The following is a 27,832-nucleotide window of genomic DNA, read 5'->3' as shown; positions in this document are numbered from 1 at the left end:
TTACGGACCGTTAATACGAATTTGCACATACATTTACATTGCACAATCTATGCTATAGTTGAGCGACTTGGCTATATTTGCAATACATTATACAATATACATGCGCAATCGATAGTGAAATTTGAGCGACTTCGTTCCTATAGCCTCCAGCAGTCGCGGTGTGCATTATTACGGCGTTACTATTTGAAATGTTACGACTTACCTCAGAATTCTTCAGCACAATAGCTGTAATATAGGCAAGATTAGGCTTGAATACTTGCGTCTTGAAGTGAAGCAATATGATCTGAAATAGTGAGATTTATATTCTGGATGTAGAGGTGATAAAATATAGCTTATCTATGTAACATTATGAGCTTAGGTTTATATTCGATATAGATGTTAGCGCGATTCAATATTGGAAATGATATCGGTGCACTAGCGACTAAAATTAGCTGTGTTAATTATTAACATTATAAGCGTATAATTCGCGCAAGGTTTATATTAAATATTTATTAAAGATGTGTGTTGCTATATATCCTAATCTGAAGTGCATACCTACCTGCGTCGAGAAATTATAGCTAAATTAAGTGCAAATCAATACGAAAATGAAACGTAACTGGATATCACCTGGATGCGTCAGTGTTGATGCGATCCCTGCATCGCTACCTGAAGTGCACACGCCAATAGTTGTAACTGAAATATGAAGTTTTCAGAGCGCAAATTGTTTTACGTGAGAATTAAACATTCTAGTTCATATCGTCGACGCGGCATTTTCTTGGAAACACGACTTTGGTATAATATTCTAATTCATATCGTCGATATGGCATTTCAGGGTGACTTCGTGGCGCTGTGCACGCGTCAACTTCTTTTGTTGGAATCGTAATCAGCTATATTCGTGGCACATTCGTACACGCGTCAACTTCTCGAGATCGTATTCAGCTATATTCACCGCACACATAGCCTACACGGGCTTATGCGTGTTTGTTGATTTGTCATTTCTGGTTTTGATATCTGTATTTCCAAATACTAGTTTTCCAAGTGTGCTATAGTCCTCGCGAACATAGTCTTACATACATTTAAATGCTATTTCCCGAAAGCACGTTATTATCAAGTCTCGGATTTTAGAGAGAATCAGTGCTGATATGTTCAAAACAGCTCAATACGCCTAGTATGTGCAATAGTCGAGTGGGGAGCGACGTGAAATTATACCCCCACCAAGCCGGTTTCGATTCTTGCCAGGTAAGTTTTGACGTTGCAATGGGCGTCAGAGAGGTGTAGCAATCGACGAGGCGCTAGCTGATGTGGAACAGCTGTGATAGATGACGTAGCACATGATGTGGCAATGGGCGTCATATAGGCGGATGATGTGGCACTATAGGCGTGGCAGATGATGTGGCAATGAGCGTCCTAGAGGTGTGGTAATTAGGGCGACGTGGCGTAATTTGATTGGCCGGCGTATAAAGTCGTTACCCTCAATACTAAGGTGGATACCTAAAAGACAAAAACAACTCAACAATAGGTATTGTAGCATAAAATGACAAATCTGCGAATGTCTTCTGTGAACGCATAAGAATAGTAACGCCGTAATAATCAAACGAATGAAAATTGAAAATGTAGCTATTGTTTCGCTGGCTTCTTCATTCAAAATATGTTCCGAACAGAGTATCCCTCCAACTTGAATCACTTGAAACGCAACACGATCATGCACCAAGAAAACAAATCCTCAGGAGCCAATGTACCACCTCCACATCAGAACGAAGCTACGGGGGCGGTGACGAAGTCACAATCAATACCTGGAGCAGCTAAATATCACGCCAACCGATATCCACTTACCCCTGTGCAGAGTCAGCCAGCGGGTAGGTACTACGCGCAAGACAATATCAGGGTGAGTTATGATTTGGATTTCTGACGATTTGTTGAGCATGAAATGCTTCTATTGAATCAAAATTTACGTGCACTGTGAGTGATTAGAACACCCGACTCGTTATATAAAACGTTGGTATAGGCAACATTGTGTTGGACCAAGTTTGCTGATTTGAAATGTTATTTAAAAAAACACGAGTCGAATATTCCTCAGCCTAAAACGGATGGGCATCTAGTCACAATAATAGGGTAACTGGTTCTTCTTGGCAGATACAGCATCATAATAACGAATTTTGACCTCGTGTAAATTTACACATATACCATTATTGACCGCTCTAGTCGAAGCCACATGAATATCGAAGCAACAACCACAATTTTGCTCATACTGCTTAAAATTTGGGTTGCAATAGGCCTATTTGAGAGGCCAACCATCATATTAACCAGAGAGTTGGCGAAATATCAAGACAATTTATGTCTGCAAGGCGTATTATAATGATATTTGATATGTTTTTTGTTTTGTTCACAGGATGACCCCTATGTGCCGGATAAGATGATATGCTCACTCCTCAACATGATATGCTGCTGCTTCTGCTTGGGAATTCCTGCCGTCATCTTATCTTGTCAAGTAATATCTTGTAGCATGTCATAACCTACATTGCTCTGCGTGGCTACTGTTCGTTTAAAGCAGGGATCACCAACACGTGACCCGCCACGCCACATGATGAGCTGCAATTGATTTCAGTTTCAAAATATTTTGTCGTGGTCCAAAATGAGCTATTCTCTTTTGCCCAACATCGCGATTCCTCACTAGCCTACACGGCTCCGGCGATGGTAATATCATTACATGGAGGATAAATTAGCTGATATGAATGAATAGACATATTGCCTTGACGTACAATGGCCCAGACATTGCCGAGACTTAAACACTTGAGAAACAACTTGGTGGTTCCCAGCCAGATCAGACTTTACGAGGAGATTACGTTTCTGCATAGCCCCAAAATGGATTCTTAAGTCGCTGAAAAGTGTTGTCAGGCATCATGCGCAGCTCATAGTTCAAAATAGAATGAAACTGATGATCATGATACTGTCGGTTGTATTTGTATTTGTATGGTAAATTATTATCACTTTTGTGGTGACTATGCCTGTCTCCCAGCTACAGCGTTGTACTGACGTGGATGTTTAATTGTATGGCCTATTTCATCTAGATGTTGCAATTGGATTCATAAAGCCCGCGGCCTCTATGATATTTGCAGATTGGCCCGCGACCTTTTTTGAAGTAGCGACCCCTGGTTTATAGCTTCTTGAATAGTAAGGACGAGGAAATCGCACAATAATTGTTCATTTTCGCCAAATTTCGAGGGCGTTCAAAATCCATACAAAACTATAGAATGATTCGACTTTGTTAGATAACGGAGTGACTGTGATTACTGATATTCGGGCCTCAAAAGAAGCAATTGATCAGTTAAAACGGTCAGTGGCCATATTGCCACACTCGATGATTGCAAATAAAAAGTTAGGCTCCGGTATACCTAAGAGAACTTCACCCTAAACGGAAAAGCCTTCGAACAGTGTTCGCGCATCGTAACAATCAAAAACGGCACTTGAATTAAAATGCGAGAATGCTGAGCTGAATGCTAAATTGCCAAGGTAATTTATTGTGAATTTGCAAGGCCAAACAAAAGTTTGATAAGGCTGAGCGCGATATTTTGAATGTTGATGACTAAAATATCGGTTTGGGTGCATTGGCACAACCACATTGTTTTTGTAGAACTTTGTATATTACTATAATTATGATATTTCGCGACAGATTTATTCAAGATTAACTATATTTCTTTGCGCTTCACGCAATTTTTTGTAACTTAATTTTCTGCTTTAGAAATTGGCATCCCTACTGAAAATTGAAAAAAGGAAAAATACGACGAGTTTACAGAATTGACTCTAACTATATTTGCAATTATGAGAGAAAGTGTCGTCCAGCAAGCGACTTCGCGTGTATGCTCGCAGAAAGATTGTCGGCGATGAAGCCTATGCACATATGAGCCGAAAATTTCGTTATAGATATGTCCAGTAGCCGAATTGCCCTGTCCTTGAAAACCTAGACCTACGGTATACAGAGGCGACCCGCAATATATGCAATATATTATCATTATTACTGACCGAATTCACTTTGAACATTATTCGCGCTTGTCGCGACTATAGGACATAAATGAACACTGATTGTTCATGATATAAATAATATATTTTCGATGTGTAGTGAGATTAGTCTGTTTTTTTTACTGTTACCAAATCCGACGCGCTCCTCTCGGACGTCTTTAAAATGATCATCAACCTTCAAGTAACCCGCACAGTGATTCGTAAATTTCATGCGACCCTTCGGCCGAAAAGGTTGGTCACCCCTGGGCTTGGGCTACTATATTAACTTGGCCTATAATCCCGAAACTCTTTAGTACTCACTGTAACGTCACAATATCGAATTCGAGGCTGGTTTGGGGTTCCAGCTAGGGTTGGGACTTCGGGATCGGGATTTCCCGGAATTTTCGCTCCTCAATCCCGGGATTTCCCGGGATTGGCAAAGTAGCAAAATGCACATACAAGCTACACAGACAACATTTATTCCTTACAATATTGACGCAAAAACATGCTTCCGTGAATACGAATGAAACGGAGCGATCGAAATCCACCCGGATAATGAGCGTTTAAATCCATGTACCGCCTGCTTCGTGTATAGGAGTTGATTTGTCCAACGTGATAAAAAAATGTCCATCATTCCGTTACATTGCCATAAGCTCTTCTTCCACACACTTGCGGATTTCTTTTGTGCTCGATCACGAAGTCCCGACCCCGTTTGTGACATCTTGGCAAGTTATAGCCGTCAGCTTTGAAGGCCCGATGAATTTGCTCACTTTGGAGCAATATGTTTAAATGCTAGCCCGTCCACAGCAGTTAACTGGCTAGGAAGTTCATCAAACCGAGAATTATTCGATTTATAAAAGGAATGGTATTTTTTTGACTTGCCCGATTGAGTCATGCGGTTGATTTAATCACTATCATGTGTACGGACCTTGAATGCGTTACCAGTCCCTTTGTGCTATACCAGTGGTTCCCAACCTTTTTCGTCTTATCGCCCCCTTATCAACTTCGACACACATTTTCGCTCCCCATTCCCTATCGCCCCATATTTGCGGATCCGAAGAAGAGGACATATAAACGGGAAAATCATTCACCTAACTACTTTGATCGCCAAAGAATTAAGTAAATAAAAAGGTAATTTTTCCGATTAGAGTAGGTGCTCCAAAAACCGGTTTCCGCCGTTAAGTTGACCATTTTTTAGTCATCTTTGGCGTCGTATGCAGAATAAGCCACTGCTACTATCCGTAGACTACGACGGAAATGATCGTGCAGTTCATTTTATGCCATAGCTGGTTTTATTATCATATAATTGTGAATTGTTTCAGACAATCAGCCTAGTTAATAACACTGCTTTATTACCAAAATAAGAGACATGACTTGGTAGATGCTGTTTACAAATCCCGGGATTTCATTGCGATTAATCCCGAGATCGGGATGGCTTCAAATCCCGGGATCCCGGGATCGGGATTTCCCGGGGTCCCAACGCTAGTTCCAGCGCCATGAGCAGAAGAAAATAAACTATATATTGTCGTCATAACTACTGCAGTAATTTTCGATTCGTGGCGGTTTCATCAGTGACAGTAAATTGCATTTGGTCAAATGATGAGAACGACCCAAGCGCAGCGTGCCGTGCGATTTGACTGTGTCTACACCAGTGGTTCTCTCCCTTTTTCACCTCGCGGACCGGTAAAATCTCAAAAAATATTTGGCGGACCGGTGAACTTTCAAACATTGAAATCAACCGAAATGCAAAGTATACAACCGTTTTTGCAAGTGGGTGGTGCCAGAGAGTTACATTTGGAGGGGTTTGATCGTAATTAATTATGTTCATGATGGCATCCATATGATTTTACGGTATTGAGTTTGCTGAGTCTTGGTGAAATTGCCTTGCCCAGATAAACTTGCTATCGCCGAGAGTCATTTACAGTCTTTCGCGCCAAAGATCGTGGATATATTCGACCACGATCGACTAATATTCTTTTCTTCGGCCATGTCGTAGTACTGTAGAATTTGGTCTAAAAATGGGTCAACCTAGAAAAAATTCTTATAAAGACGTATGATATACCGTTGAAAAGGTAATTTTATCAGCTTTTCAATGATAGGTTTTGTCATTTTTTTCACTTTGGGAAAAAAAAGTTATGACCAAAAACGTGCGAAGGGGTAGAAATTGAAATTAGGGAAAAAATTGACATGAACATAGGAACAAAAGGCTAGAAACTAATGAATTATCAACAGAAGAGCAGGATATAGATGCAGAAGCTATAAATGAAAATGACAGTACAATGATATATCTGTTTCAGGGAGAAAGAGTGAGCAAGACGGGGTGGGGGGGACGTTGGGGGAGGGGGGCACCAGTAGAGCTGTCGTTGTTCGTTATAACTTCATTCTGTTAATTCTTATAAAGACGTATGATATACCGTTGGAAAGGTAATTTTATCAGCTTTTCAATGATAGGTTTTGTCATTTTTTTGACGTTGAGGGAAAAAAGTTATGACCAAAAACGTGCGAAGGGGTGGAAATTGAAATTAGGGAAAAAATTGACATAAACATGAACAAAAGGCTTGAAAGTAATGAATTATCAACAGAAGAGCAGGATATAGATGCAGAAGCTATCAATGAAAATTACAGTAGAATGATATATCTGTTTCAGGGATAAAGAGTGAGCAAGACGGGGAGGGGGGCGTTGGGGGAGGGGGGCCAGTTGAGCTGTCGTTGTTCGTCATAACTTCATTTTTACCTACTATGTTCAGCTTTGTATACCTTGTGTGGAAACCAGAGGTTTCCAGAATATTCTGTGTTTGCCGTCTAGAAATTATGTTGAGCGTGGTACGGCTGGAGACCGCGTTTGGACTTAGTAGAGTAAGGGAGTTGGCTGAGGGCGTAGCTGAAAATGGATGCGAGTGACTATAGTCCTGTAGAATTTGGTCTAAAAATGGCTCAACCTAGAAAAAATTATTATAAAGACGTATTATATACTGTTGAAAAGATAATTTTACCAGCTTTTCAATGATAGGTTTTGTCACTTTTTTTCCTTTGGGGAAAAAAAGTTATGACCAAAAACGTGCCAAGGGGTAAAAATTGAAATGAGGGAAAAAATTAATATAAAAATATGAAGTGCAAGAAAGTAATGAATTATCAACAGAAAAGCAGGATATATATGCAAAAGGAATATATGAAACTAAAATAGAATTATATATCTGTTTCAGGGAGTAAGAGTGAGCAAGACAGGGGATTGGGGTGGGGGGCGCAAGTAGAGCTGTCGTTGTCCGTTTTAACTTCATTATGTTATTGTTTACTTACTATAGTCTGTTTCATTTACCTTGCTTGCTTTTTAGAAAGTGCTTGGTCAAAAAAGAAACCAGCAGTTTGTGTTAACTGTAGAAAAGGCTATCGTACTTGAGATTCACTGTGTCATTCGGGAGCTCATTTCTGCGAGAGTGATAGTACCACACACCCTTTGGACTAGGGTTGCATTTAAAACAAAAATCAATTAAAAATAAACATACTTAAAACAAGGCCCTAATTTAAAACATGTTTTTCATTGGTTTTTTGTTTTTAAGCCATGACGTCATGAATATTGAATTGTGACGTCATAATGGATATAAATTGACCATTGAAAATATAGGGTAAATATAGCCCCTTTGACAAAATATCTGTACTACAACTGTTGAACCGACTATTTTTTAGGGTTCCAACCATCCCAACGATATACGTCGGCTAAATTTGGTGGTAATTGTCCGTGTGCTCACTGCTCATACAACATGTTTTTGGAAAGTATTTACACAATTCACAATTATGGCATAATTTTATACCTTGAAAAAATACAATTTTGTTTTTTAATAAGGCTTTCGTTTAAAATATGTTTAAAAAAAGTGTTTCAAAACACCGTTTGTTTTAAATGAAACCCTAATTTAGACACTATAATTGGTCATGCTTCGAAACTGAATTGTGAAACGCTGATCACAACTTTTCAGAAAAATTAAGAAAATGGCCATAAGACCTACAGTACATCCACACACCATGCCGTAATTTATTGAGAAACCATGCGAGATCCGAGAAACGTTTGTGGAGGCTTTATCGAAAATTCGTATTTCTTCTCTGGCAAATAATTCCTCTCTGAGAAATGTTATTTGACCTGTTGGTTCAGATTGCCACGATAGAATAATTAGACACGAGCCATCTAGGCAGCTATGGAAAATTAGATAGGCTTATATTTATTTCGAAGTTCCCGGTCGACATAAGGGCAATCCTTTTCGGCTAAGGTTTTATCGCAGGCGATCTATTGGCACACTTTTCCGAGTACCATATTGACAAATACTTCGTAGTTTTCGAGCATCGCGGCGTGGCAATGATCGACACCAAAATGCCTATTTTTATTTTCTATAAATCATGCTCTTTTCGTGGGGGAAGGGTACTCAATAATCAAAAATTTGGCAACATGAAATCGCGACCAGCGCGAAAAAATTTGAAAAGAGTTGCATAAATTGTCGATAAGTGATGTATAAATAATTTATGTTCATTCATCGACATAATTTCGGGACCCCCAATTGGACGATTTGGGGTGCGGCAGTTACGGTCCTAAGAGGTCTAAGTCCGGTCGCTGTTTTCCCGTTGAGATTTTACTATTGGAAATATTTTGCGCTTCAATCGCATATATATATATATTAATTGCATGTGGTTTATTCGGGGTCAAATCAAGGTTGTTATAACAGCCATCGGGGAAGGGTTCATACCATGTGCTTCGAACCAGATGTACGCAATCCGAATTCCCATTTGTGATTGGCAATACGGAAAATTAATTGCATTGGGTTTTGTTTTAGTGCTTTGTGTGTCTAGTGAATCAACTGGGAATGTCATGGAGATATCTGCCCACATTATTAATTTTAACACGAATGTATTGCAAACAAAGCTCCGCTCCGCGACGATGTTGGCTTCAAATGATTTCATGAATGTAGTAGACTTAACAGTCCCTAAAGCGCGGCAACTGAATATATTTTCGAATATTCTACCAATGGGTATTGTGTCATTATAAACATTTTGCGTTGCCCGAGAAGATACATGTTGCGATTTCGTATGTAGCCACCTCCGACTAACTGTCGAAAGTATGCGACCACCCTCCCCCCGACCAAATACACTTAGATATTTCTGCCACTTGAAGTAGTTTTCACGTGTCTTAAAAATTACTACTTATACTGTTAATTGAGTAGAAAATATAGGGAGTTACTTGTGCTACTTGAGTAGCAACGCCAATCACTACAAACGAATTTACAAAATGGTTGATAACCTAATTTATATTTTTCAAATTAGGAAAATCACGAGGCAGTTTTGCTTCATTGCAGTAGAACTCACATCAACAGGATGGCTGTCTGAGATTGAATATCCTGCTGTGTGGACTCATTTTAGTTGCTAAATTGCCAATAGCCCACTGATACAAATATTCGACTGTATAGAGGTGTTTTGCTGGGCATTGTGTAAAAATAAATGGTTTGATACGTTAAGTCAATCACGGAGACTTTGAAATGTTCGCAAAAATCCGTTTTCTCCTGTGATATAGGCCTACATAACCATTTCACTAATAACTTCAAGATGAGCTGCTAGATATAAATTAACAGGCTTGACGTTATATGTTCAATAAAAAAAATGGTTTGTCAATTTTGGTGTCATCATTGTTGCGATCATACCCAAATGTGTCGTCGGAACCGTTATGCCTTATTATTACATTCGCCACCGTCTTTCTTTGTCTAAATGGATTTTCAGCACTCGTTGATATGAAATCAAAGGTGCAGATTTTAAAGACACGGCCACGTATTTCAAAAAATGAATGCAGTTGAATAATTAGCTTTGAAATAATAAAAGTCAACCCAATTTCTACATAAATAGAATGCTGTTATTTTCCAGAAAAGTAATTTTGTTGCTGTTTATCACTAGCATACAGTTATCAGTTGCACAAGACAGATGACGATTGTACGATATTTGAGCTCAATTTGAACTAAAACTTGGGGGGCGGGGGGGTCCAAAAGGGGTCCGCGAATACAAAAAGGTTGAGAACCACTGCTCAAGTTCGTAGTAAAAATATTAGGGCAAATCAGAAACCGCCGAAAATGTAAAGCTTTTTAGAACTGGCGTTTAATATTGCAGAACACAAAGAAAAAGCCTCGATACCATTTAAAAACATATCTGCCTCTATTCAAGTATGGTATTTGGTATTTGTTCACCAGTGTAAATGTATGGGTCGAAAAGAGCTTCTGATTGGACGATGATAGAGAATCACTGTATTCAAGTTCACCGAAAAACTCACTCATTGTGTATTACAACAACCCAGGTTTCATGATAGATGATTTCAATACCAATATTTGATCTGTTGCTATTGTATGCTTACCGTGATGTCACTAACGAAAGCTGAAATTTGATTAATTTATGAAAATGAGAAAAATTAATACGGAAAAATCTGACGTGACCGAGAAATTATAGCACAGAATCAGAGTCAACAACCATAAATTAGCCTAAATCAATCATTAAAATTTTTGACGCTATTTTTTTTCAAAATTCGTAAATCAGTGTTATCTCCGTCTCGGTCAATTTTTGCCCCCTTAACTTATGATAAATACCTCTTAATAAAGTTGTGTTTCATTTTTTTGCTGTTCGATTGTTAGTTTGCTTTACTGAGAGTGATATTCCAAGATATGGTGTTGTATTCTGTTACGAAGGTGTCGTGTTTTAGTTTATATTTGTATTTTAATGTCAGGCAAAATAGTGCTTTACCCCCTGACACGTTTTTGGTCATAACTTTTTTTCCCCAAGGTAAAAAAATGACAAAACCCATCATTGAAAAGCTGATAAAACTATCTTTCCAACGGTATATAATACGTCTTTATAAGAATTTTTTCTAGGTTGAGCGCAAATTCTACAGGGCTAGTCGAGAGACGAAGCGTTTCGGAGTCGAACGAAGCCCCTTGTCATGCTAGTTTGATCATTGCTCACTACCACTACTCTGGCTACTATAGGAATACAATGCGCCCACTTGACAACAGCTATACCAGCCATCCATAAAATTAAAGGCCGAAAAAGCACTTCGTTAGCCCACCCAAAAAAAGTTGGTCGTGGGCCCCTACAGGAGGATAAGCAAAACTTCTTGGTGACTTCCCCTCCCATACCCACAGTGGGATCGATCTTTTCTCCATTACTTTTGACCACATTCATTCTATTCCATGTTGATAGAGAGTTTATGTAATTCGCGCCAAGCAGAAAATTTTTATATAATTCATAACTGAATTGGTCAATGATATTAGTAATTGCATATATATTGCTGCAATTTTTTTATCCTCTCAGAATTATCAGATTTTCCGATAAAAGTGCAATTAAATATATCCGTCGTTGTATATATTATTAAAATGTATATGTCATTATTTCGTGACCTACTGTCAGTTATATATTGAATAGATATTGAAATCGCCCATCCCTACTCAAATAAAAGACGGACAAGAGTCCAAATTGGTATTTCTCACGAGCAAATAATTTTTCTCTGTGGGATGGCATTTGTCCTGTGGGGTACAGATTGCCAGGATAGCGAGATTCGGCGCCAGACATTTAGGCGACTATGGACAATTAGACATATATAGGTCAAAGTTTGCAGTCAACAAATGGAAGTCCATTTTGGCCCAGGTTTACTCGCTGCCGATTTTTGGCACACCTTTCGGATTCGCCTGCTGGCCTAAACTTCATTATGTGTTGGTGCGTCGTAGCGCGGTAATGACTGACGGCGAAATGCCAATTTCTATAAATCATGTTTATTTCTTGGGGAAGGGCACCGATGAGCAAGTTATCCATTGGCACTAAATGACGCTAAGTGCGATAAAAAATTGAATTAAAAAGTTAGAAAAAACTCTATGATTCATGTTCATTTACGAAATAAATTTGGGCCCCTTAAAGTTCGGCCCCTTTACAGTTAGGAGGTTCGGGGTGCCACAGACACCTTCCTGCACAAAAATGAATGAATCGAAAACGAATGATCGCGCAAACTGCGTGGTGTAGCGAGTCAGCTCGTACTTGTCGCTCGCATGTCGTCAAATGACGAATGAACATTGAACAGTCTTGAGCTTCCAGTTACGGTTGTCATACGTCCGAAATTTCCCAAACATGTCCGGAATTTCACTGTTCAAACTACGGCCGGGAGGAAATGCTGAAATATGCTGAAGTGTCCGGAAATTTGAAGGCTTGAAGGGAGCTGAAAATTTTTCACTATATCAGCATAAACAATATCTTATTTAGGGGAAGATTTACGCTACTTGCAATTTTTCTCCACGGTGCGCGCGATTTAGTGTCACAGATATTGGTTTTAATATGGGTAGCCTTGTCCTCGCAAAAAACTACAATAAAGAATAAATAAAAATAACTATCATTTACTGTAATAACACTAATTGTAATTGCAATTTTAAGAGAAAAATATATTCCGTTTGGATGCCTTCGTCAGCGATAGTGGTTTTTAAGCTTGGGATCGTTTGCCCTTTTTTGGGGATCGCGAAAATATTGAACTTAATCAGCTTCGAGCATGAGCCGTGAATAAGTCTGAGCAAAGGTGCTAACCGTTTGTTTACAAATAAGCTTACCTAATTTTGAGGTGGACCACGGAACATTTTCAAACTGGAATTGGAGTCGCCGCCATAAAAGGTTGTAAACCACCGGATGTCCAACGTGCTCGTTCGGACCGGCATTTCGTCTCATACGTAGTCTTAATAATAGTCTTATCCGCGTAACAGGAACATAACTTAGCAATGCACAATCGTACAATTACATTACCAGCGTTTTTAAAGTCACCGTCTCCCTCAGCTCTACCGCTAGCTAACTTTGATCACGTTGGCAAAGAGAGGATAAAAATGTATTGTGATATATATGGAAGAACCAATATTATCTGACGGAATTCATTCACAAAATTCAACAACCATATGCACATAGAATCCAGATGCATATAGTAAGCCCATCAGAATTTGCATCGATCGCCGTATGGTGGGCCCCATACCAGTGTTTTATTTGGGCAGGAGTAGGCTTAGAATTTGAAATCCGCTAGTCGGTACTGAAGAGTTTCCGGAATTTGTGACACGAAAATATGATAACCCTACTTTACGTCAAATCGAACATGTTTCCAGACCTGTGTCATCTCAAGAAGTTCTAAATCAGTTTAAAATTTGATGTTTTTTTATTTTATCAATGGACAAGCCTTCAACATATTGCATCTTCAAATTTAGGTATACAATTGCAATATGCCTGGCGGACCGGCAGGAAAGTGGACCGGCGGCCGAGAACCGCTGGTACACCACTGTAGCGCACAAAGGCTATATTGTCGTTCATGAAGAAATTGTTGCTCGTAACGCAACAATCATTTGTGCAAATACTGTTAAGTCGGTGCAATTTTGTATTTGTGCGTTTCAATTCCTTATCTACTGACATAACCTCCGAACTATAAGCAAAACGTTATTGCCGTTTATTTTGAAAGATAGTTGCAGATATGCTCGAGGCATAACCTATTGACGAGATGAGAATGTTCGCGGCGAATACAATATTCAAAATTCCGTACATTCAAGCATACTTTTGCATTTCCGCCGAACGCTGTTTGACCATCACAGTTGCGGACATATCTGGGAAAATCCGGACTCAGGTCACTAGTAGTCCAAGGCCTCATTCTCATAAATACGACATAGCTCTCAGATATGCTGTGAATATCATTTATGGGAGGCACTAACCCATGTAGTGTCAGATTCACAAGTAGGCTATATATATAAACCCAAAATGGTATAACGGATTCAGTGGTCGTTTCACATTAGCATCACCCTTCATCCGTAGGATACGTAAGAAGGTACTATATGTATCCATAGTTATATGTGGCTATGCAAAGTACATAACAGCTATACCTTAGTAAGAGAAGTTATTTGCTTCGCGCTACATACTACACGATTGCGGAGCGAGGTCGATTGCGGATTGTGCATTTTTGCACTGCGCTTGGATTGTCGGACTGTTAGGTCAATAAACGTTGTGTTGGATTAGTCTGAACCTTGCCACTTCGGTGTCAATGCACGTAACAAAGCCTGATTCCATATTCCTTGATAATTCGAGGGAGTTCTGTCCTAACGTTAATAATATTTTTATTTTCGAAATCACTGCGACAATGCTAGTTGTTATGAATTGCAAGATGTATCACATATCTATATTGAATGGCGCTTCCATATGCGTGCATGGCGTGTCTCGTCCCATGCCTCACCTCTCCTCTCGCCATGTATCTGCGAACAATAAACATGTAAATTACATAGTATTTGGTGCAAGAATGATCAAAATTAGTCGATCATGAATATCACTAATAATTGAAGGGTTTCAGATTTTTCTTCCATATATCCGACGACAGGACAGGCACTGCCTACCTGACACCCCCTGCATAAATCGCTGAATTTTACTGTGGGACTGTGGGTCGGATAAATAAAGGATTTTTAATTCTATGATGCAATCATTGACCTCCAGAAACATTATTTGGCGAGGTCATACCAGGGTGTCTTTATTCAAGACAACGGCGTTGCAGGTGGCAAAAATCTTTCTCATCTAGATCAGAGGTTCCCAACCTTTTTCGACTCATCACCCCCTTTTGAAGCTCCACACCAATCATCGCCCCCCAAATATTAAGAACCGAGAAACAGCACTTCGTGACGCTTCCCCGAAAAAAACGTTGGTCTTTGGCCCCATAGGGTGATAAACCAAACCCCAGTTCCCCTCAGCCAGTGGGCCTTTTGTCGCTACATATCAGCTATACCCTTTCATGTACTGTTTGATGAGTCACCGTATCTCGCCTAAACGCGCGAAGCGCGACAATTTATATAATTCATGTTTGAATCGGTCAATATGGTCGATGTGGTATGTTGGAAAAGGTAGGACCCCTAAATAATAATTAAACATCTTCGAGCGGAGTCGTTGTTATATTGACTTCTTTACATGATGCTATTTCGTGACCTCCTATATCTGCTATGTCAGAAGATATGGAAATCGTAAAAACGTACCAAACTAAAAGACGCACATGATTTCATATTGGTATTTCTTTACTGGCAAATAATTTTTTCCTTGCGGGATGGAATTTGTCCTGTAGGGTTAAGGTCGCCAGGCAGTAACATTCGACGCCAGCCATTGAGGCGCATATAGACAATTATACATATATGTATATTGTATATATATCGAAGTTTTCGGTCAGCGCAAGGGCGTTCCTTTCCGGCCAATTACTTCTCGCTGTTGATCGTTCTGGCACACTTCTCGGAGTCGCATGTTACATGGCTTCTAACTTCATATGTCTTGGTGCGTCGTGGCGCAGTAATGGCTGACGCCGGAGTCTCCCATTTCAATAAATCATGCGTATTTTTGTTGGGTGACGGGGACCCAAACAACAAGATACATGAAAAGATTAAATCGCATGAAAAAGTCGCATGAATTTCTAACAAATGACTGTATCATTCATGTTAATTCACGAAATAATTTTGGGCTTCCTTCGATTTCGGTCCCCCCGCCCCCAATTGGGGGGTTTGGGGTGTGGTAGTTACGGTCCCGACTCCAATATAGCCGTTTTAACGTGCCATCGCCCCCCTATCGCCCCCTTCGTTGTTTTCGCCCCCTATCGCCTCCTTCGTCCGTTTTAGCCCCCCTATCGCCCCTTCGTTATTTTCGCCCCCCTAGACCGCCAAATCGCCCCTGGGGGGCGATATCGCCCACGTTGGGAACCCCTGATCCAGATAGACTTGAGCTTTGCTTTATAAACACCAGATATCCGTTATAAAATTTAGTGGCTAAGAGGAGTTTGCACGAATTAACTTTTTTAAAGAATGTTTCTAAATAATAGTTTTCGGATTGATTGCGTTGGTCAGCCCGCTGCTGATCTGTAATTCTCATGTCGACACCTAGCTGTTAGGTCACTAGTTCTTTCTAATTCTGATGATAATCCAAGTGCCGTAATGAGCAATCAGTATAGAGGAAAAATGATATAGCACTTAGATAATCTGTGTTCCTTGTAAATTTGTATGTGCTGTTCCTTTTTCTTCTGCAACTGGGTAGCGCAATGCGATTATAGAAGCTGTCACGCAATTGTGATAACCATTGTTCTTGTGTGTTAGTGTGATGCAATTTCACGATTCTGTGACGGCATCCATAGCCCGCCCCAGTTGGACGTTCATGCATGTTCTATTCTAAACAGCTTCTTTGAGGTACAGAACTTCAATATACAATTGAATAGTATATTCATATTGGAATGAACCCGAATATTTTCGGCTGTCACTCGTCAGGGGTAATCGTCAGCAACTAGTGGAGAATTCGAAAGAACAGCGTATATCAAAAATCGTAACACAAAATATGACGTCACCAGCATGAAATGTCGAATACGAGAGCGTTCAATGTACTATTTTTAGATGATACACGAACTCTTTTTGTTGACACAGCCTTGGCTGGTGTATTTTGATAAAAGTCGACTCCAAGGCGACATTTCATGCTGGTGACGTCATATTTTGTGTTACGATTGTTGATATACGCTGTTCTTTGGAATTCTCAACTAGTTGCTGACGATTACCCCTGACGAGTGTCAGCCGAAAATATTCGGGTTCATTCCAATATGAATATACTATTCAATTACATTCTATTCTATATTATATCCGTCATGTTATTTTTACATCAATACATTCCAGGCCAACAATCTGCGGGCCCACGATCCCCATAAAGCGCGTTCAAAAGCGCGCGCAGCCAAGGCATTGAACATCGCGGGCATTGTCATCGGAATCGCTGCCGCTGCAATTATCATCATATTGCGATTCGTCATACTCAGTGGAAGCAGCGGAAATTATTTTTATAGTGGTTGAAATATAAACCTTTCTGTGGGGCGTTCGCCATAGCGCAGTTGCGGGGATTTGATCCAATTGCGACGTTGGCGCTGCCACGCTTAGTGTTTCCATATTATTGTCCGATTTACACAATAAAACGTTAAACGTTCATTTTACACCATCGAGCGTCTGTTTATATACGAATACGGTGATGCAGTATCTTAATCGTTCCCCTCTTTTTACGAGCTGCTTACATGCAGTTAAAAGTAATCTTTGAACATGTTTCTTCGTAATTTCCAAGAGAGCTTACAATTTTTATTCAGCTGATTGGTTATATATACTATAGATAACTAACCTAGTTTAGGTAGCTATATATCAGTGATCGGGAACCTTTTTCGTATGAAGAGCCATGTTGGCCCTATATTTTCAATTTTAACTCTCAAAGAGCCATACATGTCAATCCATTGCTAATACTAATTCGAACTCACTATATACATGGGATTCGTCGTTGGCGCCATATTTCTCTGTAAAAACTCATAGGCTACTGTGATAGCGCAATTCATCGAAAAGTTCAGAATATATAATAACTGATATTATTCTACTATAACTATAGCACTGATTCCGAAAATCTCCACAATATTCGACCTCTCAATTCTCAAATTATAAAGCGGTAACATAAACGAATCTACTTACGAATCAAGAACGAGGATAGCTAAGCGTTGTTTGTAATTTGGATTTTAAATTGTGAATGTCATTTCAAACACAGTTAATTTCTCGTCGTGGATCAGGAAGACAATGTGTATTTGATAACTAGATTGTTAGATAGGCTTCCCCATATCTGCAATTCTCTTCGATCTTTCAACGTATCTGGCAAACCCAGATTACGCGGCGCGCGATGTCGGGTTCATCGAATTCGCGAGAGATTTGGTCACTGGCGCAACAGCAACTTAAATTTGAGGAATTTATAAAGGGGTCCGAGCCCTTAACCCTGGTTACGTGATTCTCTTGACTTCTGAAAATAATGTTTATTGTTTCTGCTGCCACAAGAATAAATATTCTGGTCGTTATGAAAATTCACTAACAAGTTGCTGCAATATCGATAAAATCAAGAACAAAATTAAAAATATGTCAAAGAGCCATATCTTATACCCAAAAGAGCCATATAGGGCTCGAGTCATAGGTTCCCGACCACAGCTATATATATATATATACGTATGGTTGTATTAATGCAATAGTGACATTCAAAGTCATTGTGACAGCAGTAAAGAGAATGTCGAGGCTGTTTTGTCTGTGGTGGTGGAAATAAAAATCAGATTGTAAAATGGAACAGAAATGAATTCGAGTAAATAAATTATTAGTATTGGTCATGTGCTTTTACGAACCAGCATATTTGATTGTTCGATCTGGTTTGATGACTCTAAATCTTGTCTCCTAGTCAGGAGTCATTTCATATTTTTCATTCGTCGAGGCAGATCCAAGTCAGGTCAATCCATTCAGAAAACGTGACTCGAGTCATATCAATACTGTCATATATGCGTAACATCCATAAATAGGAAAGGAAGAAGCCCATGAAATTAACGTCTTCGACAACCAACGATCCAAACCTGCCTCATCCAATCATACAGTTTATGCCTGCAAATCGCTATGTGTTGTGTAGTGCTCCAATACATACCATGCGGATGAAATGAATACGCAAAATGCGTGACTTTCTCAAGGCACTGTCACGAGAAATAGTCATCGCCTCATGAATATAGTACCAACACGTGACGAACAGTTACGTATAAATCCGTTTGCTTTGGCAAATCAAAGACATGCACGTCATGATAATGGCAAAGTCCTGCGGTATAGAACTGAATTAAAATACATTATTGCCGAGTAGGCCTACTTGTAATACACGAAAAGTACTTCCGTTGTTCGGTGTTCATAAACCAATGTTTGTCATAGTAGATATATTTATTGATATTAGTTACAATGCCTGCTGAATCGTGATGGTGAGGTGGTAAGTCGATAAATTGTAGACCTTTTTATTGCACTCTGAAACAAACAAAAATGAATAGCATCGTGGCGGCGATAACGATGGAGACGCCGATGCCAATTGCAATGATGTTCAACATTAACGCTGTGTCTGCTTTCTTTTTTGCATCCCGAGGCTTGGTATACTGCATAGCATATGCCTGTAACACATGAATCATTTTCGATGATTTTAGTTACAGAATTACAGAAATGCATGAAAATACCCCGCTCTATCAAGTATACCGGCCTACAACTATATTTAACGGTATTTCGATATATATCTACCTACAGTCGTAAAGCATGCTCACAATCAAGTCGAAATACAAGCAGTTTATACAGAATAAATATACTTTCTAGCAAGCGACATTATACCATTATCAGACATATCGACTTCTCCTACAGACACAAGCTGCATTCATTGTCTTCGCCTTCATTGTTCTTTTATGTTATATGACCCGTGATCACTATAGAAATGTTCATTGGATGATTTTAAATCAGGGGTGGGCAAACTACGGCCCGCGGGCCGCATGCGGCCCGCAACACCGTTATGTGCGGCCCGCGAGAGTCTAAAGAAACTTGTTTTCAATATTGATAAAACGCGTACTAAAAATCGAATAAGTGCAGGGACTTGGTTAACTCTTTTTTTAGTATACTTCACCATGATAATTCTAAGACAATGGTTCTCAACGGCTGGGCGTGCGCCCCTTGGGGGCGTGAAAGCATCTGAAGGGGGGCGCGAAGCTGAGCCCAACTGAATTTTTTTTTCGCGCCCCGCGCGATATACATCCAATTGATGGTTATTGCTCTGCATTAAGTCTTAATTACATATTTAAAAATCTCAGTCAAAAACACAGTCGTAACCTTCCATGCCATCAAACTACCCGTTAGGTTTGCTAGCATCCTGTTTGCGTTTTGTGATATGACGACAAGGGGGCGCGAAATCTTCCACCATCATAAGGGGGGGGGTCTTAAACAGTTTGAGAACACCTGATCTAAGGTAAATACTTATTATCACAGCGGGATAGCTACAACGAGATTGACATAATTTGGATCACCAGTGGGATTTCTGATTGGCCATTCCATTTTTAATTATTCCAGGAATGTGCTTACAAAAAACGATTCGGGCGTGTCTTAGGTAGATTCGTTGTCTGTATGCGTAGAATTGGGGTATTTTTATTTTATCTACACATAGTAGAAGTGTGTTTGAAGCTAACATGGTTGTGATGCTGTCAGCATTGTGTGTCCTGGAACTGAACCAAAAGTGGAATCAGTAAATCTATGAACAGATCGCTGCTCACCGATTTAAAATTCAAACCTGATCGAAGAATCGGGACAACCGACTTTCATCTCTATAGTTTTGACAAATTGGATATTGAGGTCCGTCAGCCTATTAAAATCTCCCCACTATATGTTTCTGACGGGCGTACGATGTCATCAAAGCAGTGTTTGGCTTGTTTTAAATAAGCATGTATATTATCTCCATGTCCTCACCATATAATCAAATATCAATATTGTGTTTCGGTTTAATCCAAATTTTATATAGTGCGGCCCGCGAATGGATTTAGATGTTGAATGCGGCCCGCGAGCTCAAAAGTTTGCCCACCCCTGTTTTAAATGTTTTGAATTACGACGTACATGACGTCGTTTTCAATATTATTATCGAGGTCCTGACAAGCAAATATTGTATTGCATTATCGGTAAGGCAGAAACAAGCTTCGTTCTGATTTCGTAAAATCTACCTTGGCTCAACAAAAGATACCTCCAGATATTGACCGTGACTTCGCAAATTTCTTTATATTTGTTAGTTTATTTTCTCCTCCTATGTTCACCAATTTCAGTGGAGTAAACGCTTCATTTGCGACCAGCGTGGTAACGACGCTATCTCAATGACGTATACTAATCTTGAGCTAGCCAGTGTCGTGATCTTTTGCCCAATTAAAAGGGCACTGTATTGCCTCAAATTAAAGATCAAATTTAGAAAAAGAATATGTTACCGAACATTTTCTTCAGAACTTCACAGTATCCGAACTGCAGCTAAGAGATCCTGAAAAAATTCACCATTACCACCTAGCAGAGCTATATATATCGGCGGTTTCCAGATTGTTCCCCTAGTGTCCTTCCATATTGTCCTACAGTGGTGCGTACTAGGGATGGTGTGAACCTATGAAAGGTTCAGGTTCGTTTGAACGCAAACTTTTTTGAAAGGTTCTGAGTGAACGCGAACGCGAACGTGAACGTGAACGTGACGTCATATTGGTAATTCCAGCCCTACATTTCAGTGAAGTGATAGCCTATATCAGTGCTTTTCAACCTTTTTGAGCTTTATTCGCACTTTTTTTGTAAAATAAATTTCATTCGCACAAACTAACCGAATATTGATATACAAAAAGAAGATGAAAATACAACATTTATTTGCTCAGATGTGCAACAAATTGGCTACTATGTATCTTAAGCTATCAAGTGTCTCATGAAAAATGCCACTATTTCCGCACGTTTTGATTTCAGCTATTTCACTAAAACCCTTCTACTAGTTAACTAGTGCTTGGATGGTCAGGTCTTAAAGCAGGGGTCACCAACACGCGGGTCGCATGAGGCCGGCGATGTCATCTTTTGCGGCCCGGGATCTGTTTTCAGAAGAACGCCCAGTACTGAAATTCATTTCTGTTTAAAAATATTGTCGACGTTGTTCAAAATGTGCTATTCTCCCTTTAGACACGCGAAGCCCCCTCCTTAAACGTGAAACCCCATCCTTTTGAAATGGCCCTTCAGACCCTGATACTCGGTTGCAATTCAATAAGTCGTATTATCAGTGTTGCGCGCGGCAAAATAACGAAAGGCGTGATACCAATTAGCGAGATTCGTCATTGCGCATTTCACTGCAAATGTAACGTGACACGAGTGACATGATCTTCCGCTGAAATAATTGCGAAATCAGGTCATTGATTGCCGCGCGCTCGGCAATCGTTGCTAGCCTGATTTATCGCGTCTCCAACAAGCCTAGTTCCAATGGCTTGAATAATCGCATCTGCAATTGGTCGTGTGTGCACGATATCATCGCTGGTCTACACAATCGCATCTGCATTGGCTTGGTGCGTACGATATCATCGCTAGCCTGCGCAATAGGCCTAGTATACGAAAGATATCGCAAGCCTAACTACCGCGTCTTGGGCCTACCATACTTTGGCAGGGGCTACGTAAGACGCATTTGTCAGAGCGCGTATTTTATTGTTCGATGCCTTCATAAGCGCGGGTATTCAATTGTTCACGACCGATCAGGAAGTCGCTAATTAACAGCTCTTTCGGACTCGTCGGCAAGCTTATCATACGCGTATAATCGTCAACACGAGGATGTTGTACCAGGGTTGTAATGACTCGAGTCATGACTCGACTCGAGTCAGACTCGAGTCACGATTTTTTTGTGACTCGACTTGACTCGAGTCATTTTCTAGAAATGGGAAAATGACTCGACTCGACTCGAGTCAATATTTTGATTGACTCGACTTGTACTCGAGTCATTACGCATGACTCGACCCAAGTCATTGACTCGGCTTATTTTATATGACTTGAAGATGAAAAATTTTTCGAATCGTAATGGCTAGATCAACGCATCTGACGAATTATGCCGACATCGCTATTTGTCGCCACTGCTTTCGCTGCACTGATATCAGATATGTCGCCGTAAAAACAGCAGACAATGGTAGCAATGCATTGTACAAAATCATCCTGTGATGAAGAGGTAATAGATCCACCGCAATCAAAGTACTCAATACTTTTCAATTATACAATCAATCGAAGCAAAGTTCAAGTAGCGCCAATGAAATGACTCAGATGGTCAAGTTCTTGGAAGATACTGATAAGCTCACGTGTAGCTTTGAGGGCGTTGATTCTTTGCATTATTGGGCGACCAGAAATAATGAGTATCCGATGCTCTTCAATGTGGTTCAAAAATGCTTGTCAATTCCTCTATCTAGTGCACCAGTGGAACGTGTTTCAGTAGATGTGGATTTATTCTATGGCTTTGCCGCTATAATATATGTGAGGATCTCCTTTCCACTTTAGTATTTTCTAATTGTAACTCATCATTGATTCGATCTGCTGTCAGTGAAAACACACAATACACTCCATCCATTTAACGTTTTGTTAGGTATATGTGCATTGTGCACGTTGTGTGATATTTGTACAGTAGGGTTGTTCAAAAATAACTTATTTATTTTACTGGGTGGCTGCTTGGTAAAATTGTTATGTTGCAGACAAAGAACACTGAATCTGGCTTAATTTTAAAAAGTAAAATCAATGATATGAGAGGAGAAAATTTTATATTTGAAAATAAAGGGAGTGTTTTTGGTGAGAAATTATTTCATATAATATAATTTATGCTAGTAGTAAGCCGACTATTTTTTCATATCCAAAATATTCCACTCTAATAAATTTGCTTTTTCTAGTTGGAATTGAGCCAAATTTGCTATGAATCATATTTTCACACAATATAACAATATCATGAGGTGTCCAGTAAAATTCGAAAATCTCTATTTATAGTTAATCCAAAATTTCCTTTCATAGTAACGCTCCGGCGGCTATTTCGGGAGCTGAGCAGGAAAACTGACCTGATAATGTGAAAGAAAAACTGTACGTCTACATAAACATGATGCATCTGTTTGATTCACTATCAGCTCATATATAATCAATGATGAATGATTATATATATATATATATCATTGATCAGCTGGTATTTAGACGTGAATTCGTTATTGGTTCTATATCAGATAGCATGTAGAATGAATTCGTTGATTCTCTATAAGCTATAAGCAAATTCAGGATTGAAAACACGAGTTGAACATGACTTCAATACTGTGACTTGGACTCGACTCGAGTCATAACACTATGACTCGGACTTGAGCCTTTAAACGGTGACTTGGACTCGGACTCGAGTCAGTGATGAATTGAAAATGACTCGACTTGACTCGAGTCAAAACCACAAAAGTAAGATTGACTCGTGACTCGGAACAATGTGACTTGGTTACAACCCTGTGTTGTACCATCGTTATTTACGCATGTACTTAAACTTAACCCTAATGAATTGATGCTAGATTACCAGGGCCGTAACTGCCGCACCCGAAACCCAATGTATGTAATATTTTCAAAAAAATTTCGCGCTAGACGCAATTTCAAGTCGCCAAATATCTTGATTATTGGGTGCTCTTCCCCTAAGAAAAAATACGCAAGATTTATAGAAATGGGCATATCGGCGTTGGCCATTACCGCGGCACGAAGCACAAACACATATAACGTTTTAGGCCGTGAAACATGCGACTCCAAGAAGTGTGCCAGAACGATCGCAGCGAGACAAACACACATGACAAATACCCTCCTGCAGGAAAAAATTATCTCAAAAGAAACTCATTAGCCTACGTGAGCAGAGAGGACAAGACATTGATAGCAATATATATGCAATTCCCGATCTTATTGACCGATTTTATCATGAATTATCGAGAATTTTCGCGCTTAGCGCTGGCTCACTGAAGTTCGGTTTATCACCATATGGGGCCGAGGACCAACGTTCCGGGGGGCTGACGAAGTGCTGCTACGGCCCTGCATATTACTAAATTTGGTAAAAATCGAACCCGCCCTTTTATTTCAACCACCCTCCCTTCTTTTCGGCTGGCTACGCCGACCAGACAGATAGTCCTGGCACCGTGTCGACCCAAAATTATACCATTTGCGGTCTATACTTTAATAACCCCTGAAAGCGTAAACTTTGCGTTACTGTAACTTGCAAATGGCAGTCTGTAATGATAGTATTTACTACTGTCCTTGTGCCTAGCACTAATCGAACAGGTATTACGGAAGTATTGATGATTGTTTAGCGAAAGTAAGCAGAAAGTGAATTTAACGTCATTTTCCCAGCCTCTGACGGGCTGCTATATGTCTGTTACTACACCAGCTTCCAAACCAGGGTTTGGTTACGTAATAATTATAGTGCGAAAATATCAATTTACTACGGCTTGTGAGAGCTACGACTAGTGGAGTAGTGGTGCGTCGTAAGTTAACCAAGTTTTTACAATTGCGTCGCAACAACTAAAGTTACACTGCCCTTGAATTTCGTATTATGTTTATTTGAAAAGCAATTATTATTTACGATTTTCATTCGCACTCATCCGTGATTTTCATTCGCACCGTTCGCACCACCTTCGTCATTCGCACTCATCAGGGATTTTCATTCGCACCGTTCGCACCATGTTCGTCATTCGCACTGCAAATTTTTTCATTCGCACAAGTGCGAACCGTCACACAGGTTGAAAAGCACTGGCCTATATTAATGTACACGATACCTAGCGACGACTCGGCGCATAATACCACAATGCTGAAGAGCATATTGACGTTTTGAACGTCGCCAAATGTATCAACTGGGACAATCAAATGATAATAAAATAAATAAAATCAATATCTTCCGTCGCTTCGCCTACTATTTCGGCGAGGGCTTGCAAGGAACATAAGCTTACGCCTTAACGGTCTAGGGCAGACCGGACAATGCATTCGGCGTCTGAGTATTGCGACGGTGATATTGAGCAGAGTGTAAAACGGGTCTCTGTACTTGCTGCCGATATTACCCCATTACTAAAATAAAACAGCAGTAGCCAACACCCCAATCGCACGTATTTTGTTTTATGAAACGATAAACATATGAAGTCATGATCGACCGGTACACCTGCTAGACTTTTTACAGCAGACAACGATATCAATTCCATTGATTGGTTGAATAAGCATCATTCGCTGACTACAAGTAGTGTATTTCGCTCTTGGTGTTGTGTCATTGCCAGAGGTGGTCAGTAACGGAGTACTTCTACTTTTTCGAAGTACTCAAGTAGTTTCCCTCTACTTCTGGTACTTACTCAAGTAGATCTGATTTTCACTACTTCTACTTTTACTTCGTAATATTTTGTGATCTACATACTTACTTTTCGATATTTTCAGTTTGTCAAGTAGAAGTAGTTCAATCTTCCAATCAGGAAGATAGCCTGAGGAATTTCGGGGTTGTTTTTACAGAATATCAGCATTTAATTTTCATAAAAGTTCAGTAAAGCCCAGAATTTTCGTCGCGCTTCGCATGCATTGGATACCGAGTGACCATTATGACTTCACGAAAGTATCGGTGAATATAATTTAAGGGTTTGCGTGGTTCCGTTCACACCACAGTGTCGCCCTTCACCCATATGAAATAATTCATCACAGTATATCTGGCTCATCATGACGTTTGAAACTGATGTTTCGCAATCTAGCATTTACTTGTCATATCGTAATCTAGCATGTCCATTGTCCATGGCGTGTCATAATCATGAAAAGTGGACTCTGACTTTTCTTTGGTTTTAGAGCTGTTTTAGCTTGAAACTTTCTGGACTAAAAACATGAAATACATGTTCCGCTTTTAGAAGTAGTAATTATATTTCACTTTCAATTCCCAGTATCATATAGCCTACTTTGAGTTATAATTAATATCAGTTCTTTTGTCTGGATAACATACATATTGAAGTATAAAAGCAAGTGTAGTAATGCCTTTAATTCCTAGAAATAAAGCTACACAATATGGCATTTTTACGGTCCACCATATTTTTTATTAACGTTTACTAATCGTGCAAAGTGTTCACACCGTATCGTAGGCCCATACAACTTCTCCGTATTGCTCTTCGACTGAGCTACCGGCCTTATAGCAGTGGTTCTCCACCGCCGGTCCGCGACGACTTTCCTGTCGGTCCGCAAGGTATAGTACAATTTTATACGGCAATTTCAATATGTAATATTTTGAAGGCTTGTGCAGTCCACTGATAAAATAAATAAAACATCAAATTTTGAACTGATTCAGAACCTCGTGAGGTAACATATTCGTGTGACCTGATCTTCAAGCCATGCCATCTGACGACATGCGAGCGACAAGTGAACGCTGACTCGCTAAACGGCGCAGTTTGCGCGATCATTCGTTTTCGATTCATTCATTTTGTAGCGGAACGTGCCTGCTGCACCTAAAACCTCCAATTGAAGGGGGAACCAAGATTGAAGGGGCCTCAATTTATTTTGTGAATGAACTTAAATTATGGAGTATTTTGTTTTGGGACTTTTTCAATTTTTTTTCAAATTTTGATCTAGTGGCGTTATACGTCTTGATTATTGGGTGCCCTGACACTAGGAAATACGCATGATTTATAGAAATTGGCATTTCAGCGTTAGCCATTACCGCGCTACGACGCACGAATGCAGTTTAGGCAAAAATGGATTCCGAAAAGTGTACCAAAAAATTCGGTAGCGAGAAAACCTTGGCCGAAAAGAACTGTCCTTTGTTGACCAGAAATTTCGAAATATAGATGTCTAATTGTCCATGGGCACCTAAAAGGCTGGCGATGAATCTCGCTGTCCTGGCAATTTGTACGCCACGGGACAAATACCCTCCCAGCAAACACCCGATGTCCAGTTGACTTCCTGCGGAAAAGACGCAGGACGCCCAGTGTTACTTCCCTGGAGTGGATTTGTCGACTACTAGAAGCGTCCTAAACACTTCCTGAGTTGGTCTACTATGGACGTGAAGCGACTCCATATGGACTCATTGGATCTGCTGTGAACGTGACGTGACTCCCTATGGATGCGTCAGACCTACTGTGGACGCGACGTGACTCCCTATGGATATGTCATTTACCACCTGTTCTATTCCTCAGGATTACCATATCAGGACTCCCCTCCTAACCTGGTGCAATTACATGGAATTCAACATCATATAAACTATCGAACTGTTTATATTGGGTTACTGTAAAACGACAATTGCAAAATATAAGTACAACATTAACTAATGAACTATTACTGGTAAACAAAGTTCAGGCTTACGTCAAAAATCGATCAGGAAATCACTACGAATAAATGTGTCAGTGGGATTTTGTATATAACAGCAAGTTCTAAGTCAATTTTATATTACCATTACAAACATTTCAATTGAAGTGCATCATGAAATTAGAAATAAACGTGTCACATGACTT

The 27,832-nt window shown here is 39.8% G+C and overlaps 2 protein-coding genes across 2 annotated transcripts in view; one reads left to right on the top strand and one right to left on the bottom strand.

The window, feature by feature from the left end:
* Positions 1-212: 212 nt before the first annotated feature.
* LOC145453249 (uncharacterized) lies at positions 213-17,124 on the top strand. The gene is made up of 4 exons (XM_080331246.1): positions 213-1,218; positions 1,641-1,864; positions 2,369-2,467; positions 16,671-17,124. The coding sequence occupies exons 2-4, from the start codon at positions 1,682-1,684 to the stop codon at positions 16,839-16,841; spliced, it is 453 nt and encodes a 150-aa protein (XP_080187372.1). The 5' UTR covers positions 213-1,218; positions 1,641-1,681; the 3' UTR covers positions 16,842-17,124.
* Positions 17,125-18,474: 1,350 nt separating this feature from the next.
* The window catches only part of LOC145453248 (uncharacterized), a 58,857-nt gene continuing 49,499 nt past the window's right edge, over positions 18,475-27,832 (bottom strand). Inside the window, exon 3 of the mRNA XM_080331245.1 lies at positions 18,475-18,976. Coding sequence (XP_080187371.1) covers positions 18,827-18,976 — 150 coding nt within the window. The 3' untranslated portion in view covers positions 18,475-18,826. The remainder of the gene's footprint in view (positions 18,977-27,832) is intronic.

The sequence above is a fragment of the Botryllus schlosseri genome, chromosome 13 (assembly GCF_051294905.1).
Source record: "Botryllus schlosseri isolate E-star chromosome 13, Bs_hap1, whole genome shotgun sequence".
NCBI classification, from domain to species: domain Eukaryota; kingdom Metazoa; phylum Chordata; class Ascidiacea; order Stolidobranchia; family Styelidae; genus Botryllus; species Botryllus schlosseri.
The sequence above is the reverse complement of the archived record's forward strand: the minus strand, read 5'-3'. Positions and strand labels throughout refer to the sequence as shown.